The sequence below is a fragment of the Enoplosus armatus genome, chromosome 1, assembly GCF_043641665.1.
Source record: "Enoplosus armatus isolate fEnoArm2 chromosome 1, fEnoArm2.hap1, whole genome shotgun sequence".
NCBI lineage: Eukaryota > Metazoa > Chordata > Actinopteri > Centrarchiformes > Enoplosidae > Enoplosus > Enoplosus armatus.
The window spans coordinates 26,929,017-26,955,466 of NC_092180.1; the positions used below are offsets into that span (position 1 = coordinate 26,929,017).

The 26,450-nt window shown below is 43.6% G+C and overlaps 1 protein-coding gene across 1 annotated transcript in view; it reads left to right on the forward strand.

Annotated features, from left to right (window-relative positions):
* mtss1lb (MTSS I-BAR domain containing 2b) overlaps positions 1-19,429 on the forward strand; it is a 62,452-nt gene extending 43,023 nt beyond the window's left edge. Inside the window, exons 4-15 of the mRNA XM_070917535.1 lie at positions 4,240-4,324; positions 5,153-5,244; positions 6,179-6,253; positions 7,784-7,792; positions 10,103-10,260; positions 11,024-11,131; positions 11,238-11,335; positions 12,512-12,782; positions 13,014-13,088; positions 16,534-16,716; positions 17,851-18,016; positions 18,441-19,429. Coding sequence (XP_070773636.1) covers positions 4,240-4,324; positions 5,153-5,244; positions 6,179-6,253; positions 7,784-7,792; positions 10,103-10,260; positions 11,024-11,131; positions 11,238-11,335; positions 12,512-12,782; positions 13,014-13,088; positions 16,534-16,716; positions 17,851-18,016; positions 18,441-19,327 — 2,207 coding nt within the window. The 3' untranslated portion in view covers positions 19,328-19,429. The remainder of the gene's footprint in view (positions 1-4,239; positions 4,325-5,152; positions 5,245-6,178; positions 6,254-7,783; positions 7,793-10,102; positions 10,261-11,023; positions 11,132-11,237; positions 11,336-12,511; positions 12,783-13,013; positions 13,089-16,533; positions 16,717-17,850; positions 18,017-18,440) is intronic.
* Positions 19,430-26,450: the final 7,021 nt, after the last annotated feature.

Sequence of the window (26,450 nt, forward strand, 5' to 3'; positions counted from 1 at the left end):
TGGAAAAATCTCTACAAACACTTCTGAACGACTAAGACTTAGGAAACAGCCATTAGAAATGTTTCTTGCATTTATACGTCCTACTTTTTTCATCCACAGTTGAATGGCTGCTGGACTTTTCTACATGTACTTATGGCAATCTTGATCATGTAATTATGTAATTATTTCCAGTATGATGTTTGCGTGTGTGTGTGTGTGTGTGTGTTGGTTTATCTGTTCCTGTTCCCATCCTCTGCTCTAAGCCCTCCTCCAGTTTTCACACTGAGGTTACAATGTGAGTGTGTGTGTGTGTGTGTGTGTGTGTGTGTGTGTGTGAGTGTGTGTGTGTGAGTGAGTGACTGACTGCATACTGTATGTGTGTGTGGTATTCTCTGTCCTTCAGCCTCTCTCTCTCTCTGACCTTAGCAACAAACATTCTGATTCTCACCTTAGCAACGGGCCAAGATCTGTGCTGTCATGGAAACCGTAACAAACCTGTCAGTTAAGTCAGTTGCTAGGTGATGAGGAAGAACAATGATTTTACCATGCACTGGGCAGACTAAGGGCCTTTTCACACCTGAAAGTGTGAACCGAGGTTCGCCTTTTTGTTACACTGTATACATTTGATCCGGTTCGTTTTTATTCCACACTGCAGTTATGCAAGCGCCCCAAAGAGCGCTACTTGACATACCTACGTCCCGCCGCCATCACCTACATGCATCTCACTATACTTGCGACTGATTGGTTTGAAGATGGAGAGACAGAGAAGAGCTTCCTGTAATTGGTCCGAAAGTCAGAAACATCCAACAGATGATTTCACACTAGAAATGAAGCGAGCCATGGTCAGACCAAAGTCCTGCTCTTTGGTCCGGGGGAGGTTTCACACCTGTAATTTTGGTTCGGATCAAACTGAAAAGTCAGAAAATCAAACGAGGTAGGTGTGAAAGGGCCCTGACACTTGGTCACACCCTGGTCTCTGACTAAACATGATGAAATCTGTTTTTTACCAGAAACATATATATGTTTGTTATATGTCATATATTGAATCTAGAACTTACACTTTATTTTACACCTTATGTACTGCATACACACAGGTCTTCACATGTCAGTTTTAAATTTCCGTCCAGTACATTCTAATTTTGTAACAATCAAGTGTGTTATGATCGGTACTCCCCTATCTTCACCAGTATTATTAATATGTAAGACTTCTTTTTCAGATGACAAAAGCCTATTTGTTGCATATAGTATAACTGATGTGTTGTGTTTTATAACGAAATAATGGCTTTTCACATTTTTCATGATGGATTAGAGTCATGGCAGAATCTGTGAAGCGACAGTACGAGGCTAGTATTCAGTGCCTTGTCTGGGTGGGTCATACTCACAAACACAAACATATACACACATGCATTTTTTTTACAGCCAGGAAGCAGATCAAAAGCAGGAAAGGCAAAGCGAGTGAGGGGGAGAGGAAGGAAAAAGAGTGAAGTCATATTTCCCGGGAGGGCAGACAGAAAGGGGGAGGGGGGTTTATCTCCGAACACTGGTATACTTGATTAAGTGAAAAAAAAACTGTAATATCAAAAAATGTATGTATTTTTGTGCTGTTAGAGGAAAAAAAAGGCTGCATAGGCCCAGCCCTTTTTGCCTTGAACATGACGTTCACATCCATTTCCCAGTGGGTACCGAATAGTCAAAAGTCTGTACGACTCTGTTTGGCCATATGCGTTTGCTTTTTGGGGGATGCTAAATGAAATACACTGATAATGAAATACACACACACACTGTAGATGTTTACTGTTGTTTTCTTAAGATACATGTAGAATTCAGAGAACCTGGCTGAGGCTGGCATATGACATATAAAACACCTCACCAGCCTCAAACCAGTTTACCTATATGTGTACACCATAGCCATGTGTCCAGTATAGAATGTTGCCCTTTTTTTTTTATATAAAATATTGTACACTGTTTTGGGGAAACCAGCACTAATTTGGGGTCTGTGAACACAACACTGACATATTACCTGTTAAGCTGAGTAAACTTTTTAGAAAACAGTTGCTTATGTACACATCCAGCAGACACAGAGCAACATCAGCGTTCATTTGAAGTCATGTGGCCAGTCCAGTACTCTTTCTCCTTTCAGATCTCCGCCCAGATGGAACTGCACAGGTTTTTGAATACAATACAATATTTTTTTTTTTATGATGAGAACACAGCAAATACAGTTTCATATTACATTGGAACTTTTTTTGGCAGGGATGCTTCTTTCCAAATCCCTACTACAACAGCTAACCCTCATACTCACAGTACTGAACTTCGTTTTTGGTAATTTTGCAAGAAACAACAAGCCAGACTAGGCGTGGTTTAAGCCATTGCTCGGCCTCTTTTAGTTTAAATAAATTGCTGAAACAACAGCAAATTAACACTGACTTCCAGGCACCCACACACACACACACAGTCCACGTGTGAGTTGTGTGTGTTCTGTGCCCTCATCTAGTTGTTGATCTCCTATGGCGTCTGAGAGGCATGGCAATAACAGAAAACAGGAAGAGGACCATCATAAATGTAGAGATCAAACACACACGCACACACACTTGGCTGTAACCCCAGTCCCATGGTTCTCTCGCCAGCAGTGAGCTCATTAAAATGTGCAAGGCGACCCCTCTCGTCTTCATCCTCTCTCATTTCTCTCCCAATCTTCCTTCTCCCTCCATACAAAACATCACGCGCCCTCGCTTTTTCAGTTGTGTGACTTCGTTTCACCCTCTCCCCCACCTCAGTTCCAAGATCCACTTATTGATTTGGGATAAGATCACCCTGTCAGCGCACAGTTCAAAATACCGCTTCGGCTGTACAACTGATCGCCATGCATGGTGTATACTTGAAGTATGTGTGTGTGTGTGTGTGTGTGTGTGTGCGTGTGTTTGGGGGAGGGTGGCTCTGCTTTAATGAATGGTTGCCGGGTAGAACAGGAGGCGTGAGGGAGGAATTTGTTAATTATGAATGGAGCACTTCTCTCTGGATGTGAACAACAAACAGTGTAAGTATGTGTGTGTGTGTGTGTGTGTGTGTGTGTGTGTGTGGCTTGTCATCTGTGAGTGTATGGGTATGTGGTAACATATGTGGGTAGGTTGCTGGTTTGAATCTGCAGACTGCTCATGGCCAAGGTATTGTAGGTTGATCAGACCCAGGCGGCACCGGACCATTCATTTTAAAAACAGAACCACAGGAAATCGGTGGCGGTGGTGGTGGTGGGGGGACTGGAGTCTGCGTATATAAAGAGCGCTGGCAGTTTAGTTGCTTGATTCCTTTCCTCGACAGTGTGGTCGCTGTACATGTGTGGTGTAGCTGGAAAAGTTACATCGTATTCTTTCTGAAATTGTGGATTGAATCTTTTTTTGTTTTTTTGTTTTTTTTTTCCAAACAGTTTTGTTTTATGAAAATATTAATCTGGTGCATAACATTTTATAATAACACCCATCCTCTCTCTGCACTCCCTGCATTTCACTGCGTAAGCCCGCCTAAGCCCCTATGATAAACAGTGTCTCTCGAGGAAATCCCATTTGGCTGCTGTTTAATCTGAATTTTCCAGTGTGTACATTTCAGTGGCGACAGTGATTATGGTATTCTCTAGGCACCATATACCGTATACGCTTTACCTCTGCTGGAAAGTCTTTAGTACAAAGCCTGAGAGTGAAGCAATAATCACGTTTGTCTTATTGGCCCCGCCACCTGCACGGCGGCGGCAGCAGCTCTGAGCACCTTGTTTGGAAGTTAGCAGTGTGTGCCATCAGTTAAACTGACTTTAACTCCGGGGTCAGCTTTTTCCACATGGACCTACCCTGCCTTAAAATAGACTGGTGTTTACAGTTGCAGGTTGGCCGCTCACGAAACCGGGTCCCTGAGCGGTTGGCTCTCACACAAACACACATTCACGGGACGCTACTTTATTTGGACGAGGCGGGGAGTGTGTAGACTATCTACGAGAGGCAGATCGGTGTCTTCTGTAAATACTGGCTGAATGTAGAAGGATACAAAAGCTTGATCATCTGTTTGAAGAATGCTACGCTTTTGCCAGCATTCGCTTTACACAGCACACTAATAGCTGTAATGTAAATATTGATCGCAGCTTCGTGTGGTTTCTGAGGGAATAAAAAGGGTCTTCTGAGCTAAATGTGCAATGAGACTCTTTGGTAGCATCTGTTTGTATATGCATGTCTGTGTGTGTTTCATCATATGAACCTGGCTGTTTTGTGTTTCCAGGGGCAACTAGGGATATCGGTTCAGCTCTGACCAGGATGTGCATGAGGCATCGCAGCATTGAGGCCAAACTTCGCCAGTTCACCAAGTAAGATAAATGTCCTTCCTTCCTTCCTTTCCTTCTCACTGTTTCTATCCCTCTTGACCTCCTTCCTTTGCTTCCTTTATTGACCTCACACTGTAGCCTCAGAAGTCAAACCTCATGTGTGTGTGTTTTCATCTAAAGCTGACCTTGATTTAGGGTTACGGTGGGACAAATGCTTGGTGAGGGTTTTATGGATTCCATTAGGAACATTTCTCTGTCTGCACATATTTAAATGACTGTAAATGAATACAACCAATGGCACGCAACACAGACCACTCTGGAAACCTGGAGTCTGTTCTCAACCATTGTTTGCATTTTCTTTCATTCTCCATACTCTCTAATGACTTTTCCACAGCAAAAGCTATTACATTGATGGAGATGATAATGATGATGATGATCTATGACCCTGGTAATGGCAGGGGTCTCTTTGAAAACTGAGAGAGCAATTCTGTGGCTGTACATCTGTGCACATGTTCCAATAATCCTACATTTACTGTATGTTTGTCCATTTGTATCACATATGTATGCATGAGTGAATGGGGGGGGGGGGTGTTCCAGATACTAAAATTATGAAGTGGAACGACACGTGGAGGGAATTCATGTAATGATCTCATTCCAGAAATATACTGTAGCTCCTTGTTTTCAGTGGGGCTTGGTGGTCAGAATATAGGGGTCAGTACTGTTTACACTAAGTCAGTCTCTTGTCAAGACACGACACATTGGAGATATTGGTCCTATTATTTATTTTGAACGAAACAAAGCGGTAGTTATTGTGTCTAAGCTGTCTCTTAATTTATGTACCTTCCTCTTAAATCTCTGTCTCTCCTACAGTGCTTTGATGGAGAGTCTGATCAACCCTCTCCAGGACAAGATTGAAGATTGGAAGAAGACAGCCAACCAGCTGGATAAGGATCATGCCAAAGGTACACACACACATCGCAGGTCATGATGCTAATTCATGAAACCGCTGCATCACCAAGTTCTAGCCCCACGTCCTCCCTGCTGAAGTAGCTTTAAAACAAGTACCTACTGCTCTGTCGCTAAGTGACCACTGTGAACGTTGGATAGAAGAAAGGGATCCGTATTATCAGAGAGTCGATCCCTTAATGGCCGGAAGCACTGAACTACAGTCCAAAGAGGCATTCGCATCATGTTACCTGTTCAAAAAAGTACTGCATTAAAGAAATACAAGGGACTAAATTAGTATGAGCATGTTGCTACAAGTAGCAGTGAGACAATGAAATATGATCCAGGAAGTCCAGTTTGATTAGTATTTCAATGACCTTGAAGGCTTATCAGACCCTTACCAGACAGGGGCCTTAACGCCAGTAGTTGGTCCAGACCGTGATAAAAACAGTTTGTTGTTGTTTTGGTCCATTTTATGTTCACACTGACTTACAGCAAACAAACAAACCAAGAGCTGTAAGCATAAAGTCATATGGACTGACAGGTAACTCATTCAACTGGACAGTTTTGGGACTGTCATCCCAAACCATCATCACTACATGAATCCACACAGGGAAATGCAATTCCACTGACTGACCACAAGTCATGCTGCACTTTATTGATACTGTTGTGTTTATTTGTTCTTTTTTTTTTTACAAAGAGCTCACAAATAAATAAGTTATTATGAACATTATTAGTCAAGGTTGTAACTGGACCTTGGTTACGGATTGCTTAGAAAACCCCTTTTTTTCCCCTCCAATCAATGTAAAGTCTGTATCAGTGAGCTCTTGGTTGATCCTCTTCTGGTGGCGTTTCTGTTAAAGTTAATATTGGAAATGCAAGAGAGTATGAGTTCACACAGAGGGCTTTACATTCCTGTTAGTAAAGCATTTTTGTTCGTCTTGTTTCAAGAGTACAAGAGGTCACGCCACGAGATCAAGAAGAAGTCATCTGACACCATGAAGCTACAGAAGAAGGCTCGTAAAGGTAAAAGCAGTCAGCAGTCCAACAGTTGAGCTCAGGCTCCTCTTGTCACATTTGACAGAACAGACAGAAGGTCACAATGTAGAGGTCAAGTAGTGTTTTGCAAGGTCACTTAGACACCATCAATTCTACCACTATCAATGTGTGTCAATGCCGTGGATACATTTGGATATTCAGGTCATTTTTACCTCTGTTATCTCTATGATCTCAACACTGTTGCTATATATATCTATATATAGATATATAGATATATATAGATATATATACAGAAGATTGATTCATTCACTGAGGTCAAGAACCTTTGCCTGACTTTACGCAGTCTAGGTCACAAGAATTGTAGGTTTATATTGCCATCTAGTGGTGCTGAGCAGTATTGCAGGTGTTTTCTCATTTGTCCTGAAGCACTTCACTCAGTGATGCAGCAGCCAATAATTAGTGCTTTCTTTCTGGAACAGCTTCCATGCAGTCGCCTGGCAGATGAATACTTATATGCAAGATGTCTGTAAAGTAAATTTGGATGCAAACAAACTCGCTTTTCGGCGAATAGCACTTTTTGCATTTCACTTTGGGTGACTTGTGTGAGTCGTCCAGATCCGAAGAGGGGTGTACGGGTGACGGACAAATTTCCTCCTACAGTGTATTGTCAGGACCTCACACCTCAAAAAAAAAAAAAAAAAAAAAAATATATATATATATATATATATTCTGACTAAAGTTCACTCTAGGACTTTCACTCATTGTTTTATGTAAAACATAATTGTAGTAAATGGTAATGAATTAAATATAATACATTCATTCAATTAAATAATTAATATAAACAGCATAACAACAACAAAAAAATACAGCATTTGGTGGAACTGATAGCGAAACAGTTCAGTGTCCTTTGCTGTTATGTTTGTGAGTGTCTGGTTAGCCCCCGTGAGTGCTGATACTTGGTGGTATTATTATTTCTGGATGTAGGTTTTGGTTGCAGCTGTGTTTTTGGTTTTGTTTTTTGCTCTAACCTGTGGCACTGTGGCTGTCTTGTGATGGCTTCCTTGTACTAACCTTAACAATGAGTTCTGCTATTTCTGCTCTCTCTCTCCCCTCTTTCTCTCTTTGCCCCCCCCCCCTTTCCTTTTTTGCTGTCTCTCCTTCTCACTGCCACCGTCTCTCTGTCTCTCCCTCCCTCCCTGTGGTATTTGTCCCCCTGTAATAGAGATGCTGGGTAAGTATCAGCCTATCGCTCGCTACAACTCTGCCGCATCACCTCCTCTTTTACGCTTGTTCCCAACCTTGCCCTACAGATTACCCTACAAGCATGTATGTGAAGACTAAAACCCAGCAGTTTATCCGACATATTACTTTGTGGTTATTACTAAATTTGTTTGGTTCCTTGGTCATGGAAAGGTTTTGGTGTATATTAAGCAATTGCAATTGCACTATGATACAGTCATGAAAGTTAGGGCTGGATTAACCTACAATGGCGGCACAATCTAAACCAAATTAACAACTCTGACTCTTTTTGTTGTTGCATGCTTTAACACCACAAAGAGTTATTAGGTTCACCGCACTTTTCTTTGATACCGGAGGGTTTTTGTGACAGTCACTCAGAAAATGAAGAAAGTGCCTGAAGCAACTGATGATGAGGATTATATTTTTGTGCCAAGTGATCAGTCAGAGTATGACAATGGTAGCTCAGAGGACAGAAGCTTGGCCATAGAAGCAGCTGTGGGCAGTGTGATTGCGATTACTCTGATGACTAATTCATGTTTGGTAAGTGCAAATCATGAAGCGGATGTGTAGTAGATATGTGGATGTATTTGCAATTAATTGTATATTACCACAAACTAATCGCCACATATTGAACTTGGAGCTTTCAGCCCCCCTGAGGATCTGGGGTCCCGGGTTAGTTGCACACTTTGCAGAGGGGGTAATCCAGCCTTGCTTGTAGTAGATGTCAATCTACCATCAAACTGATAGCATGTGATAGATATCAAAATGATTTTCTTCCATTGAAAAACCTATGAAAGCAGCTTTCGTGACTTGTTAGAAAACTAGTTGCAACACTACAGCTTCCAAAGAAGCTTCACTTAAGGTTTCGTCTCCCGGTGACAGATAAGAGTTCAGCCTCCATAGTTTCAGAGTTGTTTGAGAAGTTGGAGTCGTGCGGTTTCATCCTCGACGGTGCATGATGTAATTTAACTTCTTCCCTGACTCCTGCATGACTTTTGCAGCTGCTACTATTAGCTTTGTTTTCGCAGGTTTTCGTTCTGCTGTCATGCCACCCCTCCTCTCTTGCTCTCTCTTTCACTCTGTGTCTGTTACTGCAGACATCTCTGTTGACCTTTTTTTGCATGCTGTAACACTACAAAGACTTATTTCATGTCTTGCTCTCCATTCATTGCATTTCACGTTTTTTTAACAGTAGAGAGGGCTCAGATTCGTACTTATGCACTTTACCTCAGCGACTGCTGTGCAACTACAGCAAGCAGTGACGACAGAAACACATGATTTGTGTTTTGGCTCTGCACTGTCATTACACATTGCGATCAACTTTTTATGCTTACATTTAGCCCAAGTCTTGACAGGCCACCGAAAAGCATTCGTTTTGCTAGATTGGGTGTCTCCCCAAAAGTGGCAACTGTAAGAAAGCTAGAACAAAAGACTGTGCTGTTACATGGAAGCATCCACTAGACTGAACTGTCTCACAGTGGAATCTGAATGCAATGTAATGTTGGCAGGAGGCCAGGGCAATTCGTCTTATTTCATTTCATTTCGAGATGAAACGATGATTGTGCCGCGTTCCGTTTCGCAATGACGCTCTCGTTTTGTCTTGTGTTATAAATCCAGCGCACCCCTTTCCTTTACAGTGGTGCTAAAAGCCAAAATGCCCAAACTCACTCTCAGCCAGGCATGTGGCATGTTTAGTTAGTTGTTTAATCATCTGAAAATCATCAGTCACAAAGTGGTCTATGACCAAACAATAAAAGAACAAAAAAAAAAGAAAAAGTAAAGCTCCCTCGACGTCTACCAACGCAACACTTAAAGTTCAAGGAAATCCAGTGTTAAAAGTTCAATAAATGCATGAGGTTCTAGATAGTTGTGATCTCAATATTGAGAGGCTCTAAAAACCCACTGTAGCACCAAACAGTGGGTGGACACAGTTAGCGACTTACTGGTGAACGTAGTGGAACATTTGGCGGCTAAAGAGTCAGATATTTGAATCCAAATGAACGCTAACGTTGCTCCGTGTCAGCTGGGTGTGCCAATAGGCAGCGGTTTGGTAACAAGTTCACCATGATAAAATAAAAGGTATATAATATGTCAATGTTGTGTTCACAGCTTGTTTCTGCTGCCCCCAAGTGGCCAAAAGCTTCAAAGCTTAAGCCACTGCGAAGTTCTAATATTTCATATGAATCGCCTCCAAAATTGCAAAACATGATCAAATCTGTTCAGTTTCGGAGGACAAAGGAGAGAAATGTGATGCACTTACAGTATGGGGCCAAAACATCAAACAAGGTGTGGCTGCTTACTTTGTCTCGCTCAGTCTGCGTTTCATAATGTATGCCAGTGGTTTGATGGAGCAGTGCATTATGGGAAGCAGTTGGAGAGATATCCCATCAAGGCCACATCATGTTAAGGCTTTTCTGCTACTGTAAATACCCACACACACTTTTTCTCCCTTTCACGCACACTATCAACACCATCTCTCTTTCCTACCTCCTTTTCGTCCACCTGCTCTGGTGAAAACCTCTCGTCTTCTTCGTACCTTTCTACCATCATCCTCTCCCTGACCTCCCTGACCATCTCACTCTCTCCTATCTCATTTTTTCTTTCTCTCCACCACCACTGTACCCTCCCCACCCCCAGGGCGAGGGGACCTGCAGCCTCAGCTGGACAGTGCCATGCAGGACGTGACTGACATGTGCCTGTTGATGGAGGAGACGGAGAAGCAGGCGGTGCGCCGGGCCCTCGTGGAGGAGAGGGGTCGCTTCTGCACCTTCATCGGCTTCCTCCAGCCTGTCGTGGTGAGGAGCAGGGTTGGTTGTAGAGTCGGGGGAAGGGAGGAGGGAAAGATGGGGCGGGGGCACTTGATTGCCACTGGGAGGCAGCATGCTGCAATGTAACCGATAGGTGTGTGTTAGTATCACATGTTGTGTTTTGGCCAAAAATATCATGGTGAGTGGTTTGAAATTGCATTAAACTTTCCTGAAATACAACTTTTAGGGCTGACGCATAGTAAAACTTAACTCACACCAAGTTTGCGTTGGATTTTATCAAACCAATCAAACAACTTGATGCAGCTGCTGTCACAAGCAAGTTTTGGACTGTTGACTGGGAATCGCTTTGAATACAGCGTAGTGTGTTTTCATACCTTCACATTCTGCTTAGTCCTAAAATAATTCTTAAAAAGCAGAATATTTGTAAACACTCACAGAACCTAACAATGATGGAAGGTGGCTTATTAACGTGATGTCAGGTTTTTTTTACAAGCCACTAGCACCGCCAGTCCCCTTACACAGAAGTGCACCTCGATATTAAACCTTACCAGAAAGGAAGAACTTTTCTCTTTGTCGGTCACGTAAAATGGAAGCTCAAAGTACTCATTATTTTTAGTCATAGTTGGGGGGGGGGGGGGCTATTTTATTTTCATTTGTAGCTTGGTTAGGTTTAGGAAAATGATCAGGGTTTGGCTTAGCCTGGCATCGCTCCATAGTCCCTTTGTGTCATTTCTGATGTGCTGCGGGTGTGTTAGACCGTGTTGCCACTGTGTTGCAAACCTTGTTTAAGAACGGAGAGATCGCCATGCTGGGAGAGATCACCCACCTCCAGGCCATCATTGATGACCTCACTGTGCTGACAACTGATCCTCACAAACTGCCCCCAGCTAGTGAACAGGTAAAACACACACACACACACACAACATGCAGAACACATATAAAGAAGGAAACAAACAACAAACACTTATTATCTCTCTGCCTCACTCTCTTTGTCTCTCCCTCAGGTGATTAAGGATCTGAAGGGGTCAGATTACAGCTGGTCCTACCAGACCCCTCCTTCATCCCCAAGCAGCTCTGGCTCCCGCAAGAGCAGCATGTGCAGGTACTCACACACACACACACACACACACACACACACACAAACACATGTACACGCGTGTCAACTTGTATATTATAAACTGTCTGAGTATCAGAAAGAGGAGCCTTCTCTGATGTTCATGTTTCACCGTGACTGTCAGTCTTTGTGTCTCCGTGTCGGTCCATCATTACTGTTTATCCAGTCGTCTTCAGTTTTGTGGAACCTCAGTGCCTTCAGACAGAGAAATATCCTATAGAAGTGTGGATTTTCTTCATGAACGGCTGAACAAAAGATGACAAAAGATACAGACTTTTTGGGCATAGATAGTAGATATCATATATGTCGCAGTCTCTGCTTCCTTTAGCTATAAATGCGTGCAATGCTCAAATTCAGAATGTTTTCAATAACGGAATGCTGTAAACTAAAAATGGATTTCTGTAGTTCTTTGTCTGAAAAACAAAAACACTTGGTATGTGTATGCATGTGGTAAAAGTCGTCCTCAAGGCGAAGCTCTGAAGCATGCAAGTTCACAGCCTTTTGCCTGCAGTGTTTAGTGCGTGAGTGTGTGCGCCCTGGATCCTCATATCTCTCTATCCCCTCCTTCCCCCTCCTGCCCCCCCCTCCCTCCCTTCCCTTTTCCCTCACCACAACCATCATTCTCTGTCTCTTTCTTCACTTGTCTGTCTTCTCTTTTTTTGTGTCTTGTTTGTTTGCACTCATGTGATTTGCCCTCTTTCTGGAATCCCGCGGGGTGTTCGCTGACCTGGTTTCCTTTCATTTTTGGGGGTCTCTGCTTCTAACTGTGACTGGCGTGTGACTTTAATGCGTCGTTGCATCGTGGGTTTTCGTTAACCCGATGAACCGACAACCTACTTTGAACCACTCCTGAACTTCACCCCATTGCTTTAACCAATCACCAAATTCTCCAATGCATCCTCCAATCATCGATTTGTCATCTTCGCCAATGGCCGACCTCTCACATCTTACTAATTCCGTTTCAACTTCCTCTTCCTAAATCGAAACCATCGCTTTGACACATCTCTGTAATCACGCTCTCTCCCCCTAAATACTGTCCTTACCCCGCATTGACAACCATCACCTTCATCCTCCCCTCACACTCCTCAACCTCCCATCACTCCGCCCTCCCCCTGCTCCTCTGTACTTTTCCCTCCCACCCACCCCTTGCAGCAGCGTCAACAGCGCCCACAGTAGTGCCTCCCGTTCGTCAGGGGGAGGCGGTAGTGGTGGCATTTGTGGCGGTGGTGGAGGCTCCCAGCCCCACTCACCCACCTCATCCTCCTCCTCCTCCTATCGCTACCGCAGCAGCCTGCCACACCAGCCCCCGCCACCGGGTGGCATCGCCGCACACCGCCTCAGCAGCGTCTCCTCCCACGATTCGGGCTTTGTGTCCCAGGATGCAAATATCTACTCCAAGCCCCCCTCGCCCATGCCCTCGGACATCACTAGCCAGGTACAAATGCCATGTGCACACACACAAATAAAAATTGATGTAGATTTGCTTTGATTAGGAAATCCTCACTGGCATTTTTAGCTTGTTTTTGTAAAAAAAATGATGGATATTTGAGCTTCACACACACACACACACACACACGCAATGTTCACGCAAACACATGGACTCCTGATCAGTTTTGGCAAATCAGTAAAAAAAATGATGTGTTTTCTCCCTTTTCTTCTGCTGTAGAAGTCATCCAGTTCAGCATCGTCAGAGGCCTCAGAAACATGCCAGTCAGTCAGTGAATGCAGCTCCCCCACCACTGTAAGTGCTCGTTATTCATACTGTACAGCATGGAGTCCTCAACAGTGTGACACTCCAACCAAAATGAAAACTTAAAAGCAATTCAAGAGTGGCATAAATAAACAAGTACAGGTGCATTTTGTTGTAAATGTATCAATTGTAATCAGAGCTATATTATATATGTTTATTTCATACCACTTAAAACAGTCTGGATGCCATTATCTAAACATACATAAGGGATTTATTACTCATCGGCAACAGAAGGAGATCACTGTGAAACTGACTTCAATACGCAGAAATCCCCCAAAAGTGACAACAGTAAACTGTACGCAGCCTGTCCAGTGTGTGACACTGATGCTGCAAAGAGTTTAGAGAGAAAATAGAACATCCTAAACTCCCTAAACTTTATTCACTCTTAAGGTCTGATTTTGCACTCTTGATTGGGGGGTTGGGTCCAAACGCAACATAATGTCATTCGGGCAAAAAACTGGTAAATAAATGAATAGGCTCTGTTGCGGCCTCACTTTGTGAAAGGTTAAATGCCAGTTTAGTTTTTAGTTTTTTCAACCATCCTATCAGTGTCCGTAGAAAGATTAAAAACGCTGATCTATTTTCCACAGTCAGAAGATGCTGCCATCTGTTCTGCAGTAAGTCTGCTCATCTACCCAAAATTGCTCTCTTAGTGGTTTCAGAAATCCATTAAAACAGCTCGCAGATATCATTTTATTCAACAATGTATCACATTTTCTACTGAAACACTACAATTTTTTTTTCCAATACTGCTTTCTGGTGGCAGTGATGAACAAAAACAAAACTTAATTTCTGTTCAAATGGAACCATTGTTGTTATGTCCATTGTGGGCTTGATCACTACACAGCATAAGATACAGAAATGGAAAAAAAAAAAAAAGTGTTACATTATTATTGTCATCATCGTCATCATCATCATCATCATCACTACCATAGTAAGTTGGTTGGTTGTGGGTTTCAGGTATCACATAATAGTGATAACAATGATAATATAATAATGATGGTATGGTACTACAATCTACACCATCACTACCACCATCAACAATAACAAAAATGGAGCCATTGTGACTGTGGCTTGATGATACAAGACATGCTGTTTAAAATGATAAGTTACATCCACCGAGGTGGCGCCAGAGTTTAATGGATTTTTGAAAACTGGGGGGGGGGGACCTTGACTGCTGGATGGTCAGGCAAACCTCCAACAGACAGAGCAGACAGTAGTAACTCTTAGGAGGGGGGGGGGGGGGCGCTAAATCGAGCAACATCAAGTCAAACTATTTCCACGCTTTCCAGAATTAGACTTAAATTGATCTACTTTTTTTTTTGCAGCCACATAGGGCAAAGTGGCTCCTCTCTGAGCACACGGAATAGTTCCCTCACCTGTACTTTGGTGTGTTTTGGTGGCTCGCCGCCAGTGTCAGCGGCAATTCTGCACTTCCTGTTTTGACCGCTTTAATTGGTGGAGGAGGACTCTCATAAACCTCTCCAAAATCACAGATTCCTCGTATTTATGTTCGAGAGCTTGTCTTTCTCACTTTCATTATACAGTCTTTGAGTGATTTTAGGCAGCATCTATCGTCCACAACAGCTTGCATATATGACTGCCTTCACTTTCAGTTGATTAACACCCTCCACAGCCATCTGACGGCAGCGAGAGTGTGATCCGTCTCTAATTTGAGACATATTGTCAGGATGGATTGCGTGCCTCACATCCACTGGTTACCTTGATTTAATCTTGCACAAAAACAGTCACGCAATCTTCTCTTCTCTTCTGCCCATCAAACTTGTTTGTGATTTGTCTGGGTATTTTTATTTTAATTATCCGGGAGGTTTGAGATGGTGACGTCCTCTGGACACATTGGATGCGCCCTGAAAAAATCAACAACAACAATTAAAACTCCACATATCAGCGTCAACAGGTGGTCAGGTGTCAGTAACTGTAACAACGTGACATGGTAGAGCAAATATAATGGCAGATGTAGACAATGCCAACTCTAACTGAATGCAGCCTTAAGAATCATTCAGTTAAAGACGTTTTTTTTTTATGTATTTATTGGGCTGCCAGGGTGCACTTTACACCTGCAGCCTCAAAAAATAAAAGTGCACAGCCACTTTGTCAGCACACAGTGCATGGCTTGCTTCACTGCACTTTACTCCCTGCACCTTGATTCACAAGAGTAGCATCCAAAGGGTTGCTGGTCTCATTCCCAGCGAAGAAAAGACTTCAAGGATGAGGGCTAACTTCTCGGTTTTGGAGATACACATCTGGTTAACCACCCTAAGCTTTTCTATAGGGACCATCCAAGTCTGTCTCCCACACTTTGGATGAGACGGGTCCGAAACTGGGATACACCAGTGCTAAAAAAACTGCTATCATGCAGACAATGTTAGGAACAAGGTGCTGAAGTAGAAACGGTCCGATCAAATCCAACAGAATTTTAAGTGCATGCATGGGCCAGCTTTAACACGTCCCATGACCTTTCTAACTTCAACATATACAGTAGTTGCAAAATGTAGGCTTTCTTAGTTCTTAGACTAATTTCACATAAAGAGTCATTGTGATGCATGGACAGCAGTGACTAATTGTGTTTTGAAGACATTTTCTGTTGTCAAATCTGTTCCTGCTCTTCTGTTTCACGCTGAGGTGTGTGTGTGTGCGTGTGTGTGTCTATCGTAGGTGTGTGTGTGTGTATACATGTGTTGCTTTCATTCTCGTGTTTGGCCCCGTGGTCCCCCACCACAGCTGGCCGCCTCTCTCTCTCCTTTTCTTTCTCTGATGACGCGACTATGTCTCTCATCCCGCAGTTTGGCACGTCCTTCGCTACCTTCCGCCCCGCTCTCTCTCACTCTGGCTCCACCAGGCCTCTCTCTGTCATTCTTCCTGTTCCTGCGTCCCCACCCTATAACTGCCCCCCCGGATCCAGCTCCTCCTCTCCCACATCAAAGGTTCCTATCTGGAAGGTTTGTTCTCAATTCGCTGCCATTTCCTCAGTTGCACCTTTTCTTCTGTTTCCGTTTAATAGGTTTCAGTTACTGCATAGGGTTTATTTTCCTTTTTAATTTTTCATCACATGTTTAACTCATTCATAACCACATTGCTTTGCTTCCTTAATGTGTTCATCCCCACTTGCTGTGTGTGCATGCATATTTTTTTGGCCTTCCCTGTCTCACTCATTGGTTTTGCAATTCACCGACTGGAGATTGGCCAAAACCAAGCAGGGTGCGGAGAGCTGACCAAGCAAACTCATCAACTTGAGCCCAGGCCCACGTACACCCACGCACACACTTTCTTCCAAGCACCCAGACACAATCCACCTATAAAGACCCCCTCTCTCTGCACTCAGATGAAGGGCTTCAAACTGCTGGATAGCGGACAAGTCTTTCGTGCTAAATCCTACCTGCTACTGCATGTTTATTAATTCGACTCGCCTCTTCAGGATTGGTCAAAAGCAGGTCAGTACGAGCAGCCGGTGGCTGCAGCAGCAGTTCAGAGGAGAAAGGAACCTCTCGATAGACTGAGGGAGAGCGAGGCGTCGCCGGGCTCCCAGGGATACGCCGGGCCATCACACCCCGATGACACGCAGAGACCCAGAATGACCCCAGCTACCATCGCTGCTAAGGTAACACTGGATGATGCTGACAAGCAGGATAAAGATATAAGAGAATTAGGACAAACCAAGGATATAGATCAGCCTAGGCGTGTGAACGTATATTTACAAATTACTGTACAATAAGTTTGATAAGCTGACGACTGGTGTCTCCTACACTCACTTGTGCTCTTGGTGGGGAAAAGAAGCATTTTTTAAGAGGAAAATAACATTCCCTCATCCATGGGCAGGGTGTGGCACAGATAATCCAAATCCAAATCCATGCACGCAAATGTACAGCTGTGTATGTTGACCCTCACTGAACCCAAACCAACAAGTACTCTTAATTCCACATGCCTGTGCTAAGGTGAACCCAATGCATACATGCAAGCACATATTAGACCACTAAGGGTAGAGTTAATGAAGGAAGTATTCAATACTAACTGACTATACTAACCACGACTGAGAAAAACCTGAATATACAACACGGAGACATACATTTTCTACAGTAATGTGTCTCAACATTCAAAGCACTTGTAAAGAGACAAAGCGTGGTTGACAGCCACTAAAATAACTACATAAAACTAAATGTGACAGTAGCTCTAAAGTGGTCTAATATGTGCTTGCATTTACAGTAATGCATGTATACCGGGTTCACCTGGATGAGGGTATATTTAAAAAGAAAACAAAAACTGAGGTAATGTTGGATGTTGAAATGAACGGGAAGCACAATCCAGCCTAAAGTTTATGCCTGTAAAGATTTCAACTTTTTCACTACTTTGTTTCCATTTGAGGATGAGACAATAGACAATAGACAATAGACAATAGCAGCAAGTCAACCAACCCATATGGAAACAAATGATTTTGTCGTTGGAGCTGTGATAGAAGCCACATTTTAAGGATATTCATCTTTGGATTCTATAGTATCTCAGTTTGGGAGCCATATATGACATGCTGTATGTTTTTTACAGCATTCATGAATGAATCATAAATGAATATGTTTACTAAATATATCATATTCATATATCATAAAAATGGGTGGCGTTTCGACAACATGACAGCATTTGTCAAAACACCCGCATCCAAAATAATCGAAGTCTGAATTCAGTTTTTTAACGACCGACTGGTGAAACATCATTCCACTGTGGCATCTCCGTACGTCCTCAGCATGGAGAGGAGGTCTCTCCAGCAGCTAGTGACCTGGCCATGGTGCTGACCCGAGGACTGAGCATGGAGCAGCAGAAGAGCAGCCGAGACTCCCTGCAGTACTCCAGTGGCTACAGCACAGAGACCACAACCCCGTCCTGCTCTGAGGACACAATTCCCTCACAAGGTGAAACTCTAAACCACCATAAACTACGACTCTTAACTACTGTAGCTTTTAACCTTGTTCATTCCAAGGAGTCTGCATTTAACTAACTCAAAGGAATGCATTTTGACTTCATCACCTTCACTAGAACCCCCATCTTTAGAGCGTAGTGCTACCAAAATCAAACAAAGTGAATTATCCATTTACTGATCCAAGCAGCAGGCCCAGTATATGGCAGGTGGATTCTGACCGTTTCCTTGGAGATGACAATATAAGGATTCAATTCAATGATATTAAATGTGTCCCTGCGTCATAGTGCTGGCTGTCAGTTTCTGGCTTCCTTTATCCAAAGACCCTACCCATATAATGTGGCTATCCCTGTGTTAATCCAACAATGTGACCACAGTACAATTCTCAAAAAAAGGTCATAATCATCTCCTTTTTTTAGGTTCAGATTATGACTGCTACTCAGTGAACGGGGATGCTGAGGGTCCAGATGGACAGACAGAGTTCGACAAGTCCTCCACCATTCCTCGCCACTCTAACATCGCCCAGAACTACAGGCGTATGATCCAGACCAAGAGGCCAGCCAGCACTGCCGGTCTACCCAGTGGGGTTCTTGGTCCAGGGGGTCATGGGATACCAGGACAACCTGGTGGATCTGGTGGAGGTGGAGCAGGTACTCCAGGCACCGCCACCATCCGCCGAACCCCGTCTACCAAACCAGGCGTGAGGCGCACACTGTCCAACGCGGGGCCTATTCCCATCCGACCACCCATTGTGCCTGTAAAGACACCCACTGTTCCTGGAGACTCGTATTCAGCTGGCGCAGGTGGTGTTGGGTACGCAGGTGGGGGGCACGCGGGTGGCGTGCCTGTGCGTGTGGGCAGTGAGGAGTGTGTGTTCTTTACTGGAGTCGAGGATGCACAGGGAGCGCTTGATTATGTGAAGGCATCACCGAAGCGCCTCAGCTTGCCCAACACCGCCTGGGGGTCGGGGGCAGCGTTGGAGGTGTACGCCCAGCAGCACGGCGGCCTTGCAATGGGAACGGGCTCAGGGGCCGGATCGGAGGAGGATCAGATGATCGCGGCCAATCGGCACAGCCTAGTGGAGAAGATCGGCGAGCTGGTAGCCAGTGCGCACGCCCTTGGAGAGGGGCAGTTTCCTTTCCCCGCCCTCCCCGACGACCCGGCCCTGCAGCCAACTGGGTCCGCCGACACTCAGACAGAGACAGAGGGGGCAGAAGGGTCCGGTGACATGTTGACCACCATCAGGAGAGGAGTCCGCCTTCGCAAGACCGTCTCCAATGACCGCTCGGCGCCGCGCATCTTGTGATCGGGGGAGAAGCAGGAAGAGGATGATACTTGTCAGCCAATAGGGAGTCAGGTGTTGGTGTGGTGCAACCCAACCTCCTAGTACATACGAAAACTTAACCATGTAGGGAAAGCTATAATATATCAGAAGATGAATGAAAACAAACACAAAAAATAAGTTTAAAGACACCATTAGAGTAAATGATATATAATATAATGATAATAATAACATTAATAATGTTAACCCATGCTGACAATTAAAAGTTACATATTGACAGGCTCCTAGCCGGCCACTATAACTAGTGTGTGTTGGACGCATGTTTGTCTTCTCTACACCTTCACCCAGGGACGGAAAGACTCGCAGGAAAAAAATCAGATAAGATTAAAAAAAAAAAAAAAAGGCAAAGAAAGAGAGAAAGACTGGGTTCTGTTTGCCAATTTACACCCCCATCTTCTCCGACTAACCCAGCTGTCTAATCCCAGATGAAAGACTGATGACGGAAAGGAGGGGCCAGTGGGGGGGGGGGGTTGCGAGACAGAGAGAGAGAGGTGGGGGGGGTCAGAGTGCCATACAACCAGCTGGATTTGAACCCAGGCTGTCTCAGCAGCAACACACTGTACTTCTTTGCCCACTGAACTGAAGCTTTGGGATTAGCACGGGGAGCTAACAGGCCAGAGGGCTCCTCTGGTTCATGGTAATCGAAAAAGAGTCTTAAAAAAATACTGTTGGCATTGAACCGTGCTAGTGCCCCCTTCCCCTCTCTCTCTCTCTGTATGTACGTAGTGCGTGCGCCCATTCATGTGTATGCATGTGGGCAAATGTGAGTGTGTGCGCACATGTGATTGATTGTGTGTGTGTGTGTGTGTGTGCGAGGGGGGTGGGTAGAGCTCTGCTGCAGGACAGCTGGTTACCCAATGAGGGCAGGGCTTTTCTCCTGTGTGTTGTGCGTGTACTTTCTTGTTTATATCGTGACGTCATTTACCTTGTTACCACTGTACGAGAAGTTACGAGAAGTAATCCAGGCGTATAGATATATTCATATATATTTTCTAGAACCAGAGAGAAAATGTTAAATCAGAAATGGAGCAATAAATGTGTTTTATTTTCTTGTTTCCAAGGAGAGGACTCGATGGAGGATTGTAGGTTCTCCTTTTGTCACATTCAGGCAATCATCAGGAATGCTAAATTACACATCGACTGTGAATTCATGCCTCGCCGCTTTTTTTTTTTGGCGTATCTCTCTCCCTGTCCCTGTCTCGTTCTGGCGGAGGAAATGGATTACAAAAACGTTGAAAAACAAAACAAAAAAAAACTGTAAGCACTTTGATAGGTGGTAGAGTATGTACAATAGCCACTAGGCGTCGCTGTAGTCATACGGTGTGAGAGGGAGAGTGAAAGTGAGAGAGATGGTTGCCAATAGGACTGCGTCCTGAGGGAAATGATTTGATTTGTCGAAGAGGAAGAAGACGACGTAAAGGGACAAAGAGGAAGTGATAAAGGCTGGTGGAATTGGAGTGATTGGTCAAATGAGAGATGGGATAAGAAAGTAGAGCAAAGATATTTATCTAGAAATGGATTGGACGCCGGGCCTCTCCGGGGTTCTGCAAGCCATCGCCTCCTGTGGATTGTGAATAACACTGACGCGTTTTAATGACGTGGCTAGACTCGCATCTGATGGACTGAACGCATAATGCAAAAATGACAGGGCACAGATAGGTCGGACTACTTTTGGACATAGGCTTTGAAGGGTCGGTTCACCCAAATGACAAACAAACAGTGCTCTCACCAGCCATGGAAATAGTTGACTTGTCCAGGTTTAAGATCTCTGTCTCAGAGATTTCTGCTTTCCCATAACAATAGAGGTGAATGCCACGTTGTTTGTGGCGCTCATAGCATTCAAAGGTTACATTTGAAAATGTTAACAACTGCATGTCTTCCCAGAGACTATGGCTCCATTACTTCGGATCATCTACAGTCTTAATTAGACAACTTACAACCGCAATAAGAGTCCTGTGAGGGCACGACCAATGAAATTCTATTCACCTCTATTGTGTCAGGGTGGAGGCAGAAATCTCAAAACCTGGACAAATAAAACCAAAAAGCTATCAACATGCCTAGATATTGTAGAGATACATGTAGAGAAATGTGTTTATTTGTAATTTGGGTTCAACGACACTCGAACATGCATCAACATCGGACATGAAATGTATTTGCACATGTAGGTTAATGTTCATTGGATATGCATTTGGGTGGCATGAATGTACTCTGTCAACATTGAACGCTGTGGGACTGTATTTCCAATATTGTGCAAAAACATATCAGCACAATCTGCAAATATATTCTTACCTATAAATACTGTATATTTTTGCATTATGAACATAGCTGAACACACACAGATTTGCTCCAGTTAAAAAACCTTCCTTATGTTTCATTTAAAAGGGTACCGTACAAAATGTAGTACAGAGGATTGCAGTTGCAATAATGTTACCATAGGAGGCAAGAAATGATGAAAAACAAAAAAACTTTAGCATTTATTCAGTCACAAAAAAAATAAATAAATGTAGTTCCACTGATCCGGCTCTTTTATTGATTGACGGTGAACACAACAGTTTTGCATACACTACCCCCGGCATGGTTCAGCTCAGTTCAGCGTAAATAACCCACTTAGGCTCAGGACACGGCTGCATGAAAGGATTGTTTATGGAGAAATAAGGTGTGCGAAAAGGTGATGGCAAAGAAGCAGGAGGGTTTGAATTAGACTTTTTAAGCAGACAGAAAGAGGAAGATGTGTGTGAAGTGAGCATTTCACTGCCTGTTCATACAATATGTACTCTATGTGCTGTACTTGTAAATGAGGATCAGGCGCACAGATTTGGTATAAAAGGTTTGTTAGAAAATACTACATGGAATATTCTGTTTTATTTTTATTTTTCATTTTCATTCTGCAGTACTGTTTGAATATTTAGTCTTTACTTTTAATTAACGGAAAAAGACGAAAAAGAAAAAAAAAAACAACCTCCAGTTGTAACACAAACTGCTGAGCTGTAACACATGGATGTAGGATATGTGGGGCCGAGAGTGAGTGTGTAGGCTAGGGAACCCTTCATCAACATGTACGTACGCTCCTCTAGCAGTGACCTTAACATAGCCAGCGACATCAGTGCTCTTACATGCTGTTTTTGTCGATATACCCCCCCCCCCTGAATAGAGCACCCTCGGCCAGCGCACTTTTTTTTTTTGTTTTTGGTTGAAATTTGAAACAGTGCTTCAACAAGGGGCTGAATTTTTTTTTCTGTATGTGTGTTGTCACATGTGGACGCTGTGTGTTGTATCAGCTGAATCTGACTGGGTGAGAGGGTGGAAGGGGAGAGCAGCGGGCTTGGACTCCACCCCCCCCCCCCCCCCCCCCAAAAAAAAAAAAGAAAATTGGGTGAGAAAATGTTCATCTGAAGAGCTTGTGTAAGACCGCCTGTCGAGGTCACACTGTACACGAATATACGTCTGCCGAATGCACTGCAAGACGAAGGGGGACATCCAACTGCACATGTTTGACTCGCTTGAACTATTTGCAATGTCAGAACTTTGTTCTCGTACAACTGAATGAAGTCGCCAGTTTAAACAGTAGGAAAGCAATACAGAGATAGTGTGCATGTTGCGTACGTTCACAATGATGTTCCAGTGTGGGTATGTTAAAGGAAAATACCACTGTTTTGTAACCTCTAGGATACTTGTGTTCCCCCGTCTAGAAGCTATTCCACATTGCATGGCTCTGATGTGTGATTTGGAGTTTAGAGACCCTTTACTGTACGTCCAAGGACACTGCTAGAGCCGATTCCACTGGTCTGAATGTGTATGTGCTGTGTGTTTATTGATTCCAGTGCAAACGGAAAGTGAAACACTGCCAGTTACCTATAGCAGGTCGAAGGGTTTACAGTGCCCTGCAGAGGAGACACGCTGCTTCATTCCAAATGATGGATAACAACTCAGGACAAGACAAGGATGCTAAGATTGTAACGGTTTTCACCTTGAATGACATCAAGACAGTCACATCCAACTCCACGCACCCTGTCGCGCAACAGGATGACTGAGTGTGAGACGAGGGTTAAGCTACGACACTGCTATTTTCCTTTAAAATGCCCAGTTAACAGCACAAAAAAGTTATCTAACTAAACGATAATGTCTTCTTTTTTTTTTTTTTTTAACATGCTGAATTACCTGTGTAGTGAACTAACTGTCTGAACAAGCTGAAATAACTACTCCGCTGCAGATGTGTCAATATGCCCATGAGTGTGTGTGTATGTGGGTAGAAGTAGGCCTACCGGCACGGGGGAGGAGGCGGGAGCTACAGTGAAAACGGGAGACAGTCTGTAGAAGCGTACATGGACACATACACGCCAGATTTACATGCGTGCAGGCATGCGTACACACAAAACACACCTATACACATCATAGGACACACGCAGATACCACAATCCATCGTTCCTCCACTGACAAAACTACACAGTCCTAACTACAGCATGTCCAAAAGGAACCAGCACTGTAAAAAGTAACATTTTGAAATGAATTTGATTCATTTGAGTTAAAAGGCTGAAGATATCCCATCTGAACTTTCAGTGACATTACCACTCTTTCGTTTCTTTTTTGCTATTAGCTGTCTTGTTGCCAAGCAAGGGTAGCGTGGGAGCTAGACAACATCTAGCTTCACGCAAAAATGGAACATGGTACGTTTCTTTCACGTTACAGGCAGAGTGCATACTTTCACGTTTTCAGAAAACACTGTGTTTCTACACATACAGGTAGCCCGAGAGGCTTTTGCGCTGTTCAGTTGTCAGTATGTACTTGTGACTAATAGGAGCTCACGTAGACTGTCAAATGTTAAAAGGAATTGTTTGGCATTTTGGGAAGTACTCTTATTCGCTTTCTTGCTGTGAGAGTGCGAAGTGACGGGATGGATACCACACTCGTGTCCAGGTTGAATAACCCACCAGCATCTCCGAAGTTCACTAACTAACATGCTATGTCTTATTTGTTTAATTCACACCAAAAACGACAAGTTGTTGTGGTTTTATGGGGGGCAATGTGCAGGATTACTTCTTGGCCCGGCGCAGTGACTTCCTGTAGCCTCCGCCAGTTGCCTGGCAAGAAAGAAAACGAATAACTCCGGCTAAAAACTCATTTTCCAAAATGTTGAGCTGTTCCTTTAACATTCAATGAAAACTCGGTGATTCACATCCTCAATCCACAGCAGGATTGAGGATGCGAACGCTCAACAACACCATTGTCTGAAAAGCCTGGAGGTGTACGGAAACTGCCAATTAAAAGACGATGGATTTAGCCTTTCCCTTATTGAGAGACTAAAGAAAACTGAATTTACTTATCTCTCTGATCCCAGGCTTTTTTTTTTTTTTTTTTTACACTTATGTATCCTTCTCTTCTTTTTCCTCTCTATTATCTTCCTCCTTTCAGCCTCCGTTCACTGCTCAGCACAGTACACCCAGGGATGCCGTCTAGCTGACACGTTAGAAAACAACACTGTCATGATAGGCCCCCCAATCGTCGAAGCTAATGAAAACGAATTCTGGTGAAGTCTTTATTTTCACCACAGTCCACAGTGGAAATGAGCTCAGCTCCGTTTCTCTCTCTTCCCTCCCCTCCCTCCATGCGTGTGCCTGTTTATTGTATGTCGGTACGCATGTGTGTTCAAATGTCAATGTGTTTGTGCGGTAATGGCTAACGGGTGGCATCATCAAGGTTCCTGGGCCTGTTGTTCGAAGAAGTGCTGGACGCATTATCTAGGGTAAACGTCTCTCCCAGCGGTACGCAGTAACATGAGCTGATTTCAAGGCAAGCGGCTGGATGTCGCTCCATCTCAGTGCAAGATTACACTTTAATTCATTTTGATCAGGCTTTTTTAAGACATCTTTTTGGCATCATCTCGCAGGCAGCTTATATTATTTTGATAGTGTCTTGGTGAGAGAAACAAGCGAGTACGAGCAGTAATTCAACATGCAGAGGGCCTTTTTTTTTACCCACGTTGCCATCACAAAGAAATCTGCTGGTGTGTAAAGCACATGGTTGGTAAGACCACCAAAGCACTGCATCTCAATCAATAAAGAGTATTGGTACTTTTGTTAACTTCAGGTAAAGTTGCTAAAGTAAAGATCCGCTGAAAGGGAGACTAGGCAACTTTGCAAGGATGCAATGTAACATTAGCACAAGACGGGAAGTTAAAAAACCCTGATGCCATTAGCTGCCATTAGTTACTGGTCAGTTGCAGGCCAGGCTGTAGCAGCAAAACCCCTGAGTGTATTGAACTGAGCAAGGGTTCGTTTTATCGGCCATGAATTTAACTTTTCATTTGTAGGAGGAAAATGGTGTTATTTCTTCTTTCTAAAGTTACATGGCCTTACTTTAAGGAGAAGTCAGAAACAAAGATCATAATCTCAGATGTCATAATGCCAAAACTGCACATTAGCAAATCACTTTAGCTTGTAAAAGGGTCTCAGGCTCCAGATGCATCAGCTATTCTCCGAACCACAGTTTGAGATATTCCTTCTATAGACAACATTTCAAGGCTTATCCGTTACAGAGAATGAGGAAGGCGGGAAAGTGCCGTCCACAGAAATGGAATTCATTGCTTTTGATTGGTTTGGACATTAGGTTGATATTTAATACAGTTTATTCTGTAGCCTAAAGACGTTCTTTAACTTAATAGTAATCATATATCGTCATGTAACATTTCTTCTTGTTTCCCTGGTGACTCAGACTTTATTGGCAGACTTCCACTGTGAGCAATTGCTCGCAGCACGAACACGTCGTTAGAAATCCATGTGGGACATTTGTGGACAACAGCCTTATATATATTTGTGGTGTGGAGTGCTTCTCACCGCATCTTTGGTTCCCTTCGAATATGTATTCCCAAATAAGACTTTAAAATGTCACTCACTGTAGAATAATTGAAATGAACACGCTGAAGAAAGACCCTGTGCTGGCCATTACAGGACAGAATGTGTTGTATTTATGATCAGACCCAAAGAAGTATTGTGAATTTGCTGCATGCACAACCCACTCCTTTAGCCATCTGCCCAGGTTATACTGAATATGTACTTTACGTGTGTGTGTGTGTGTGTGTATGTTGCACAAG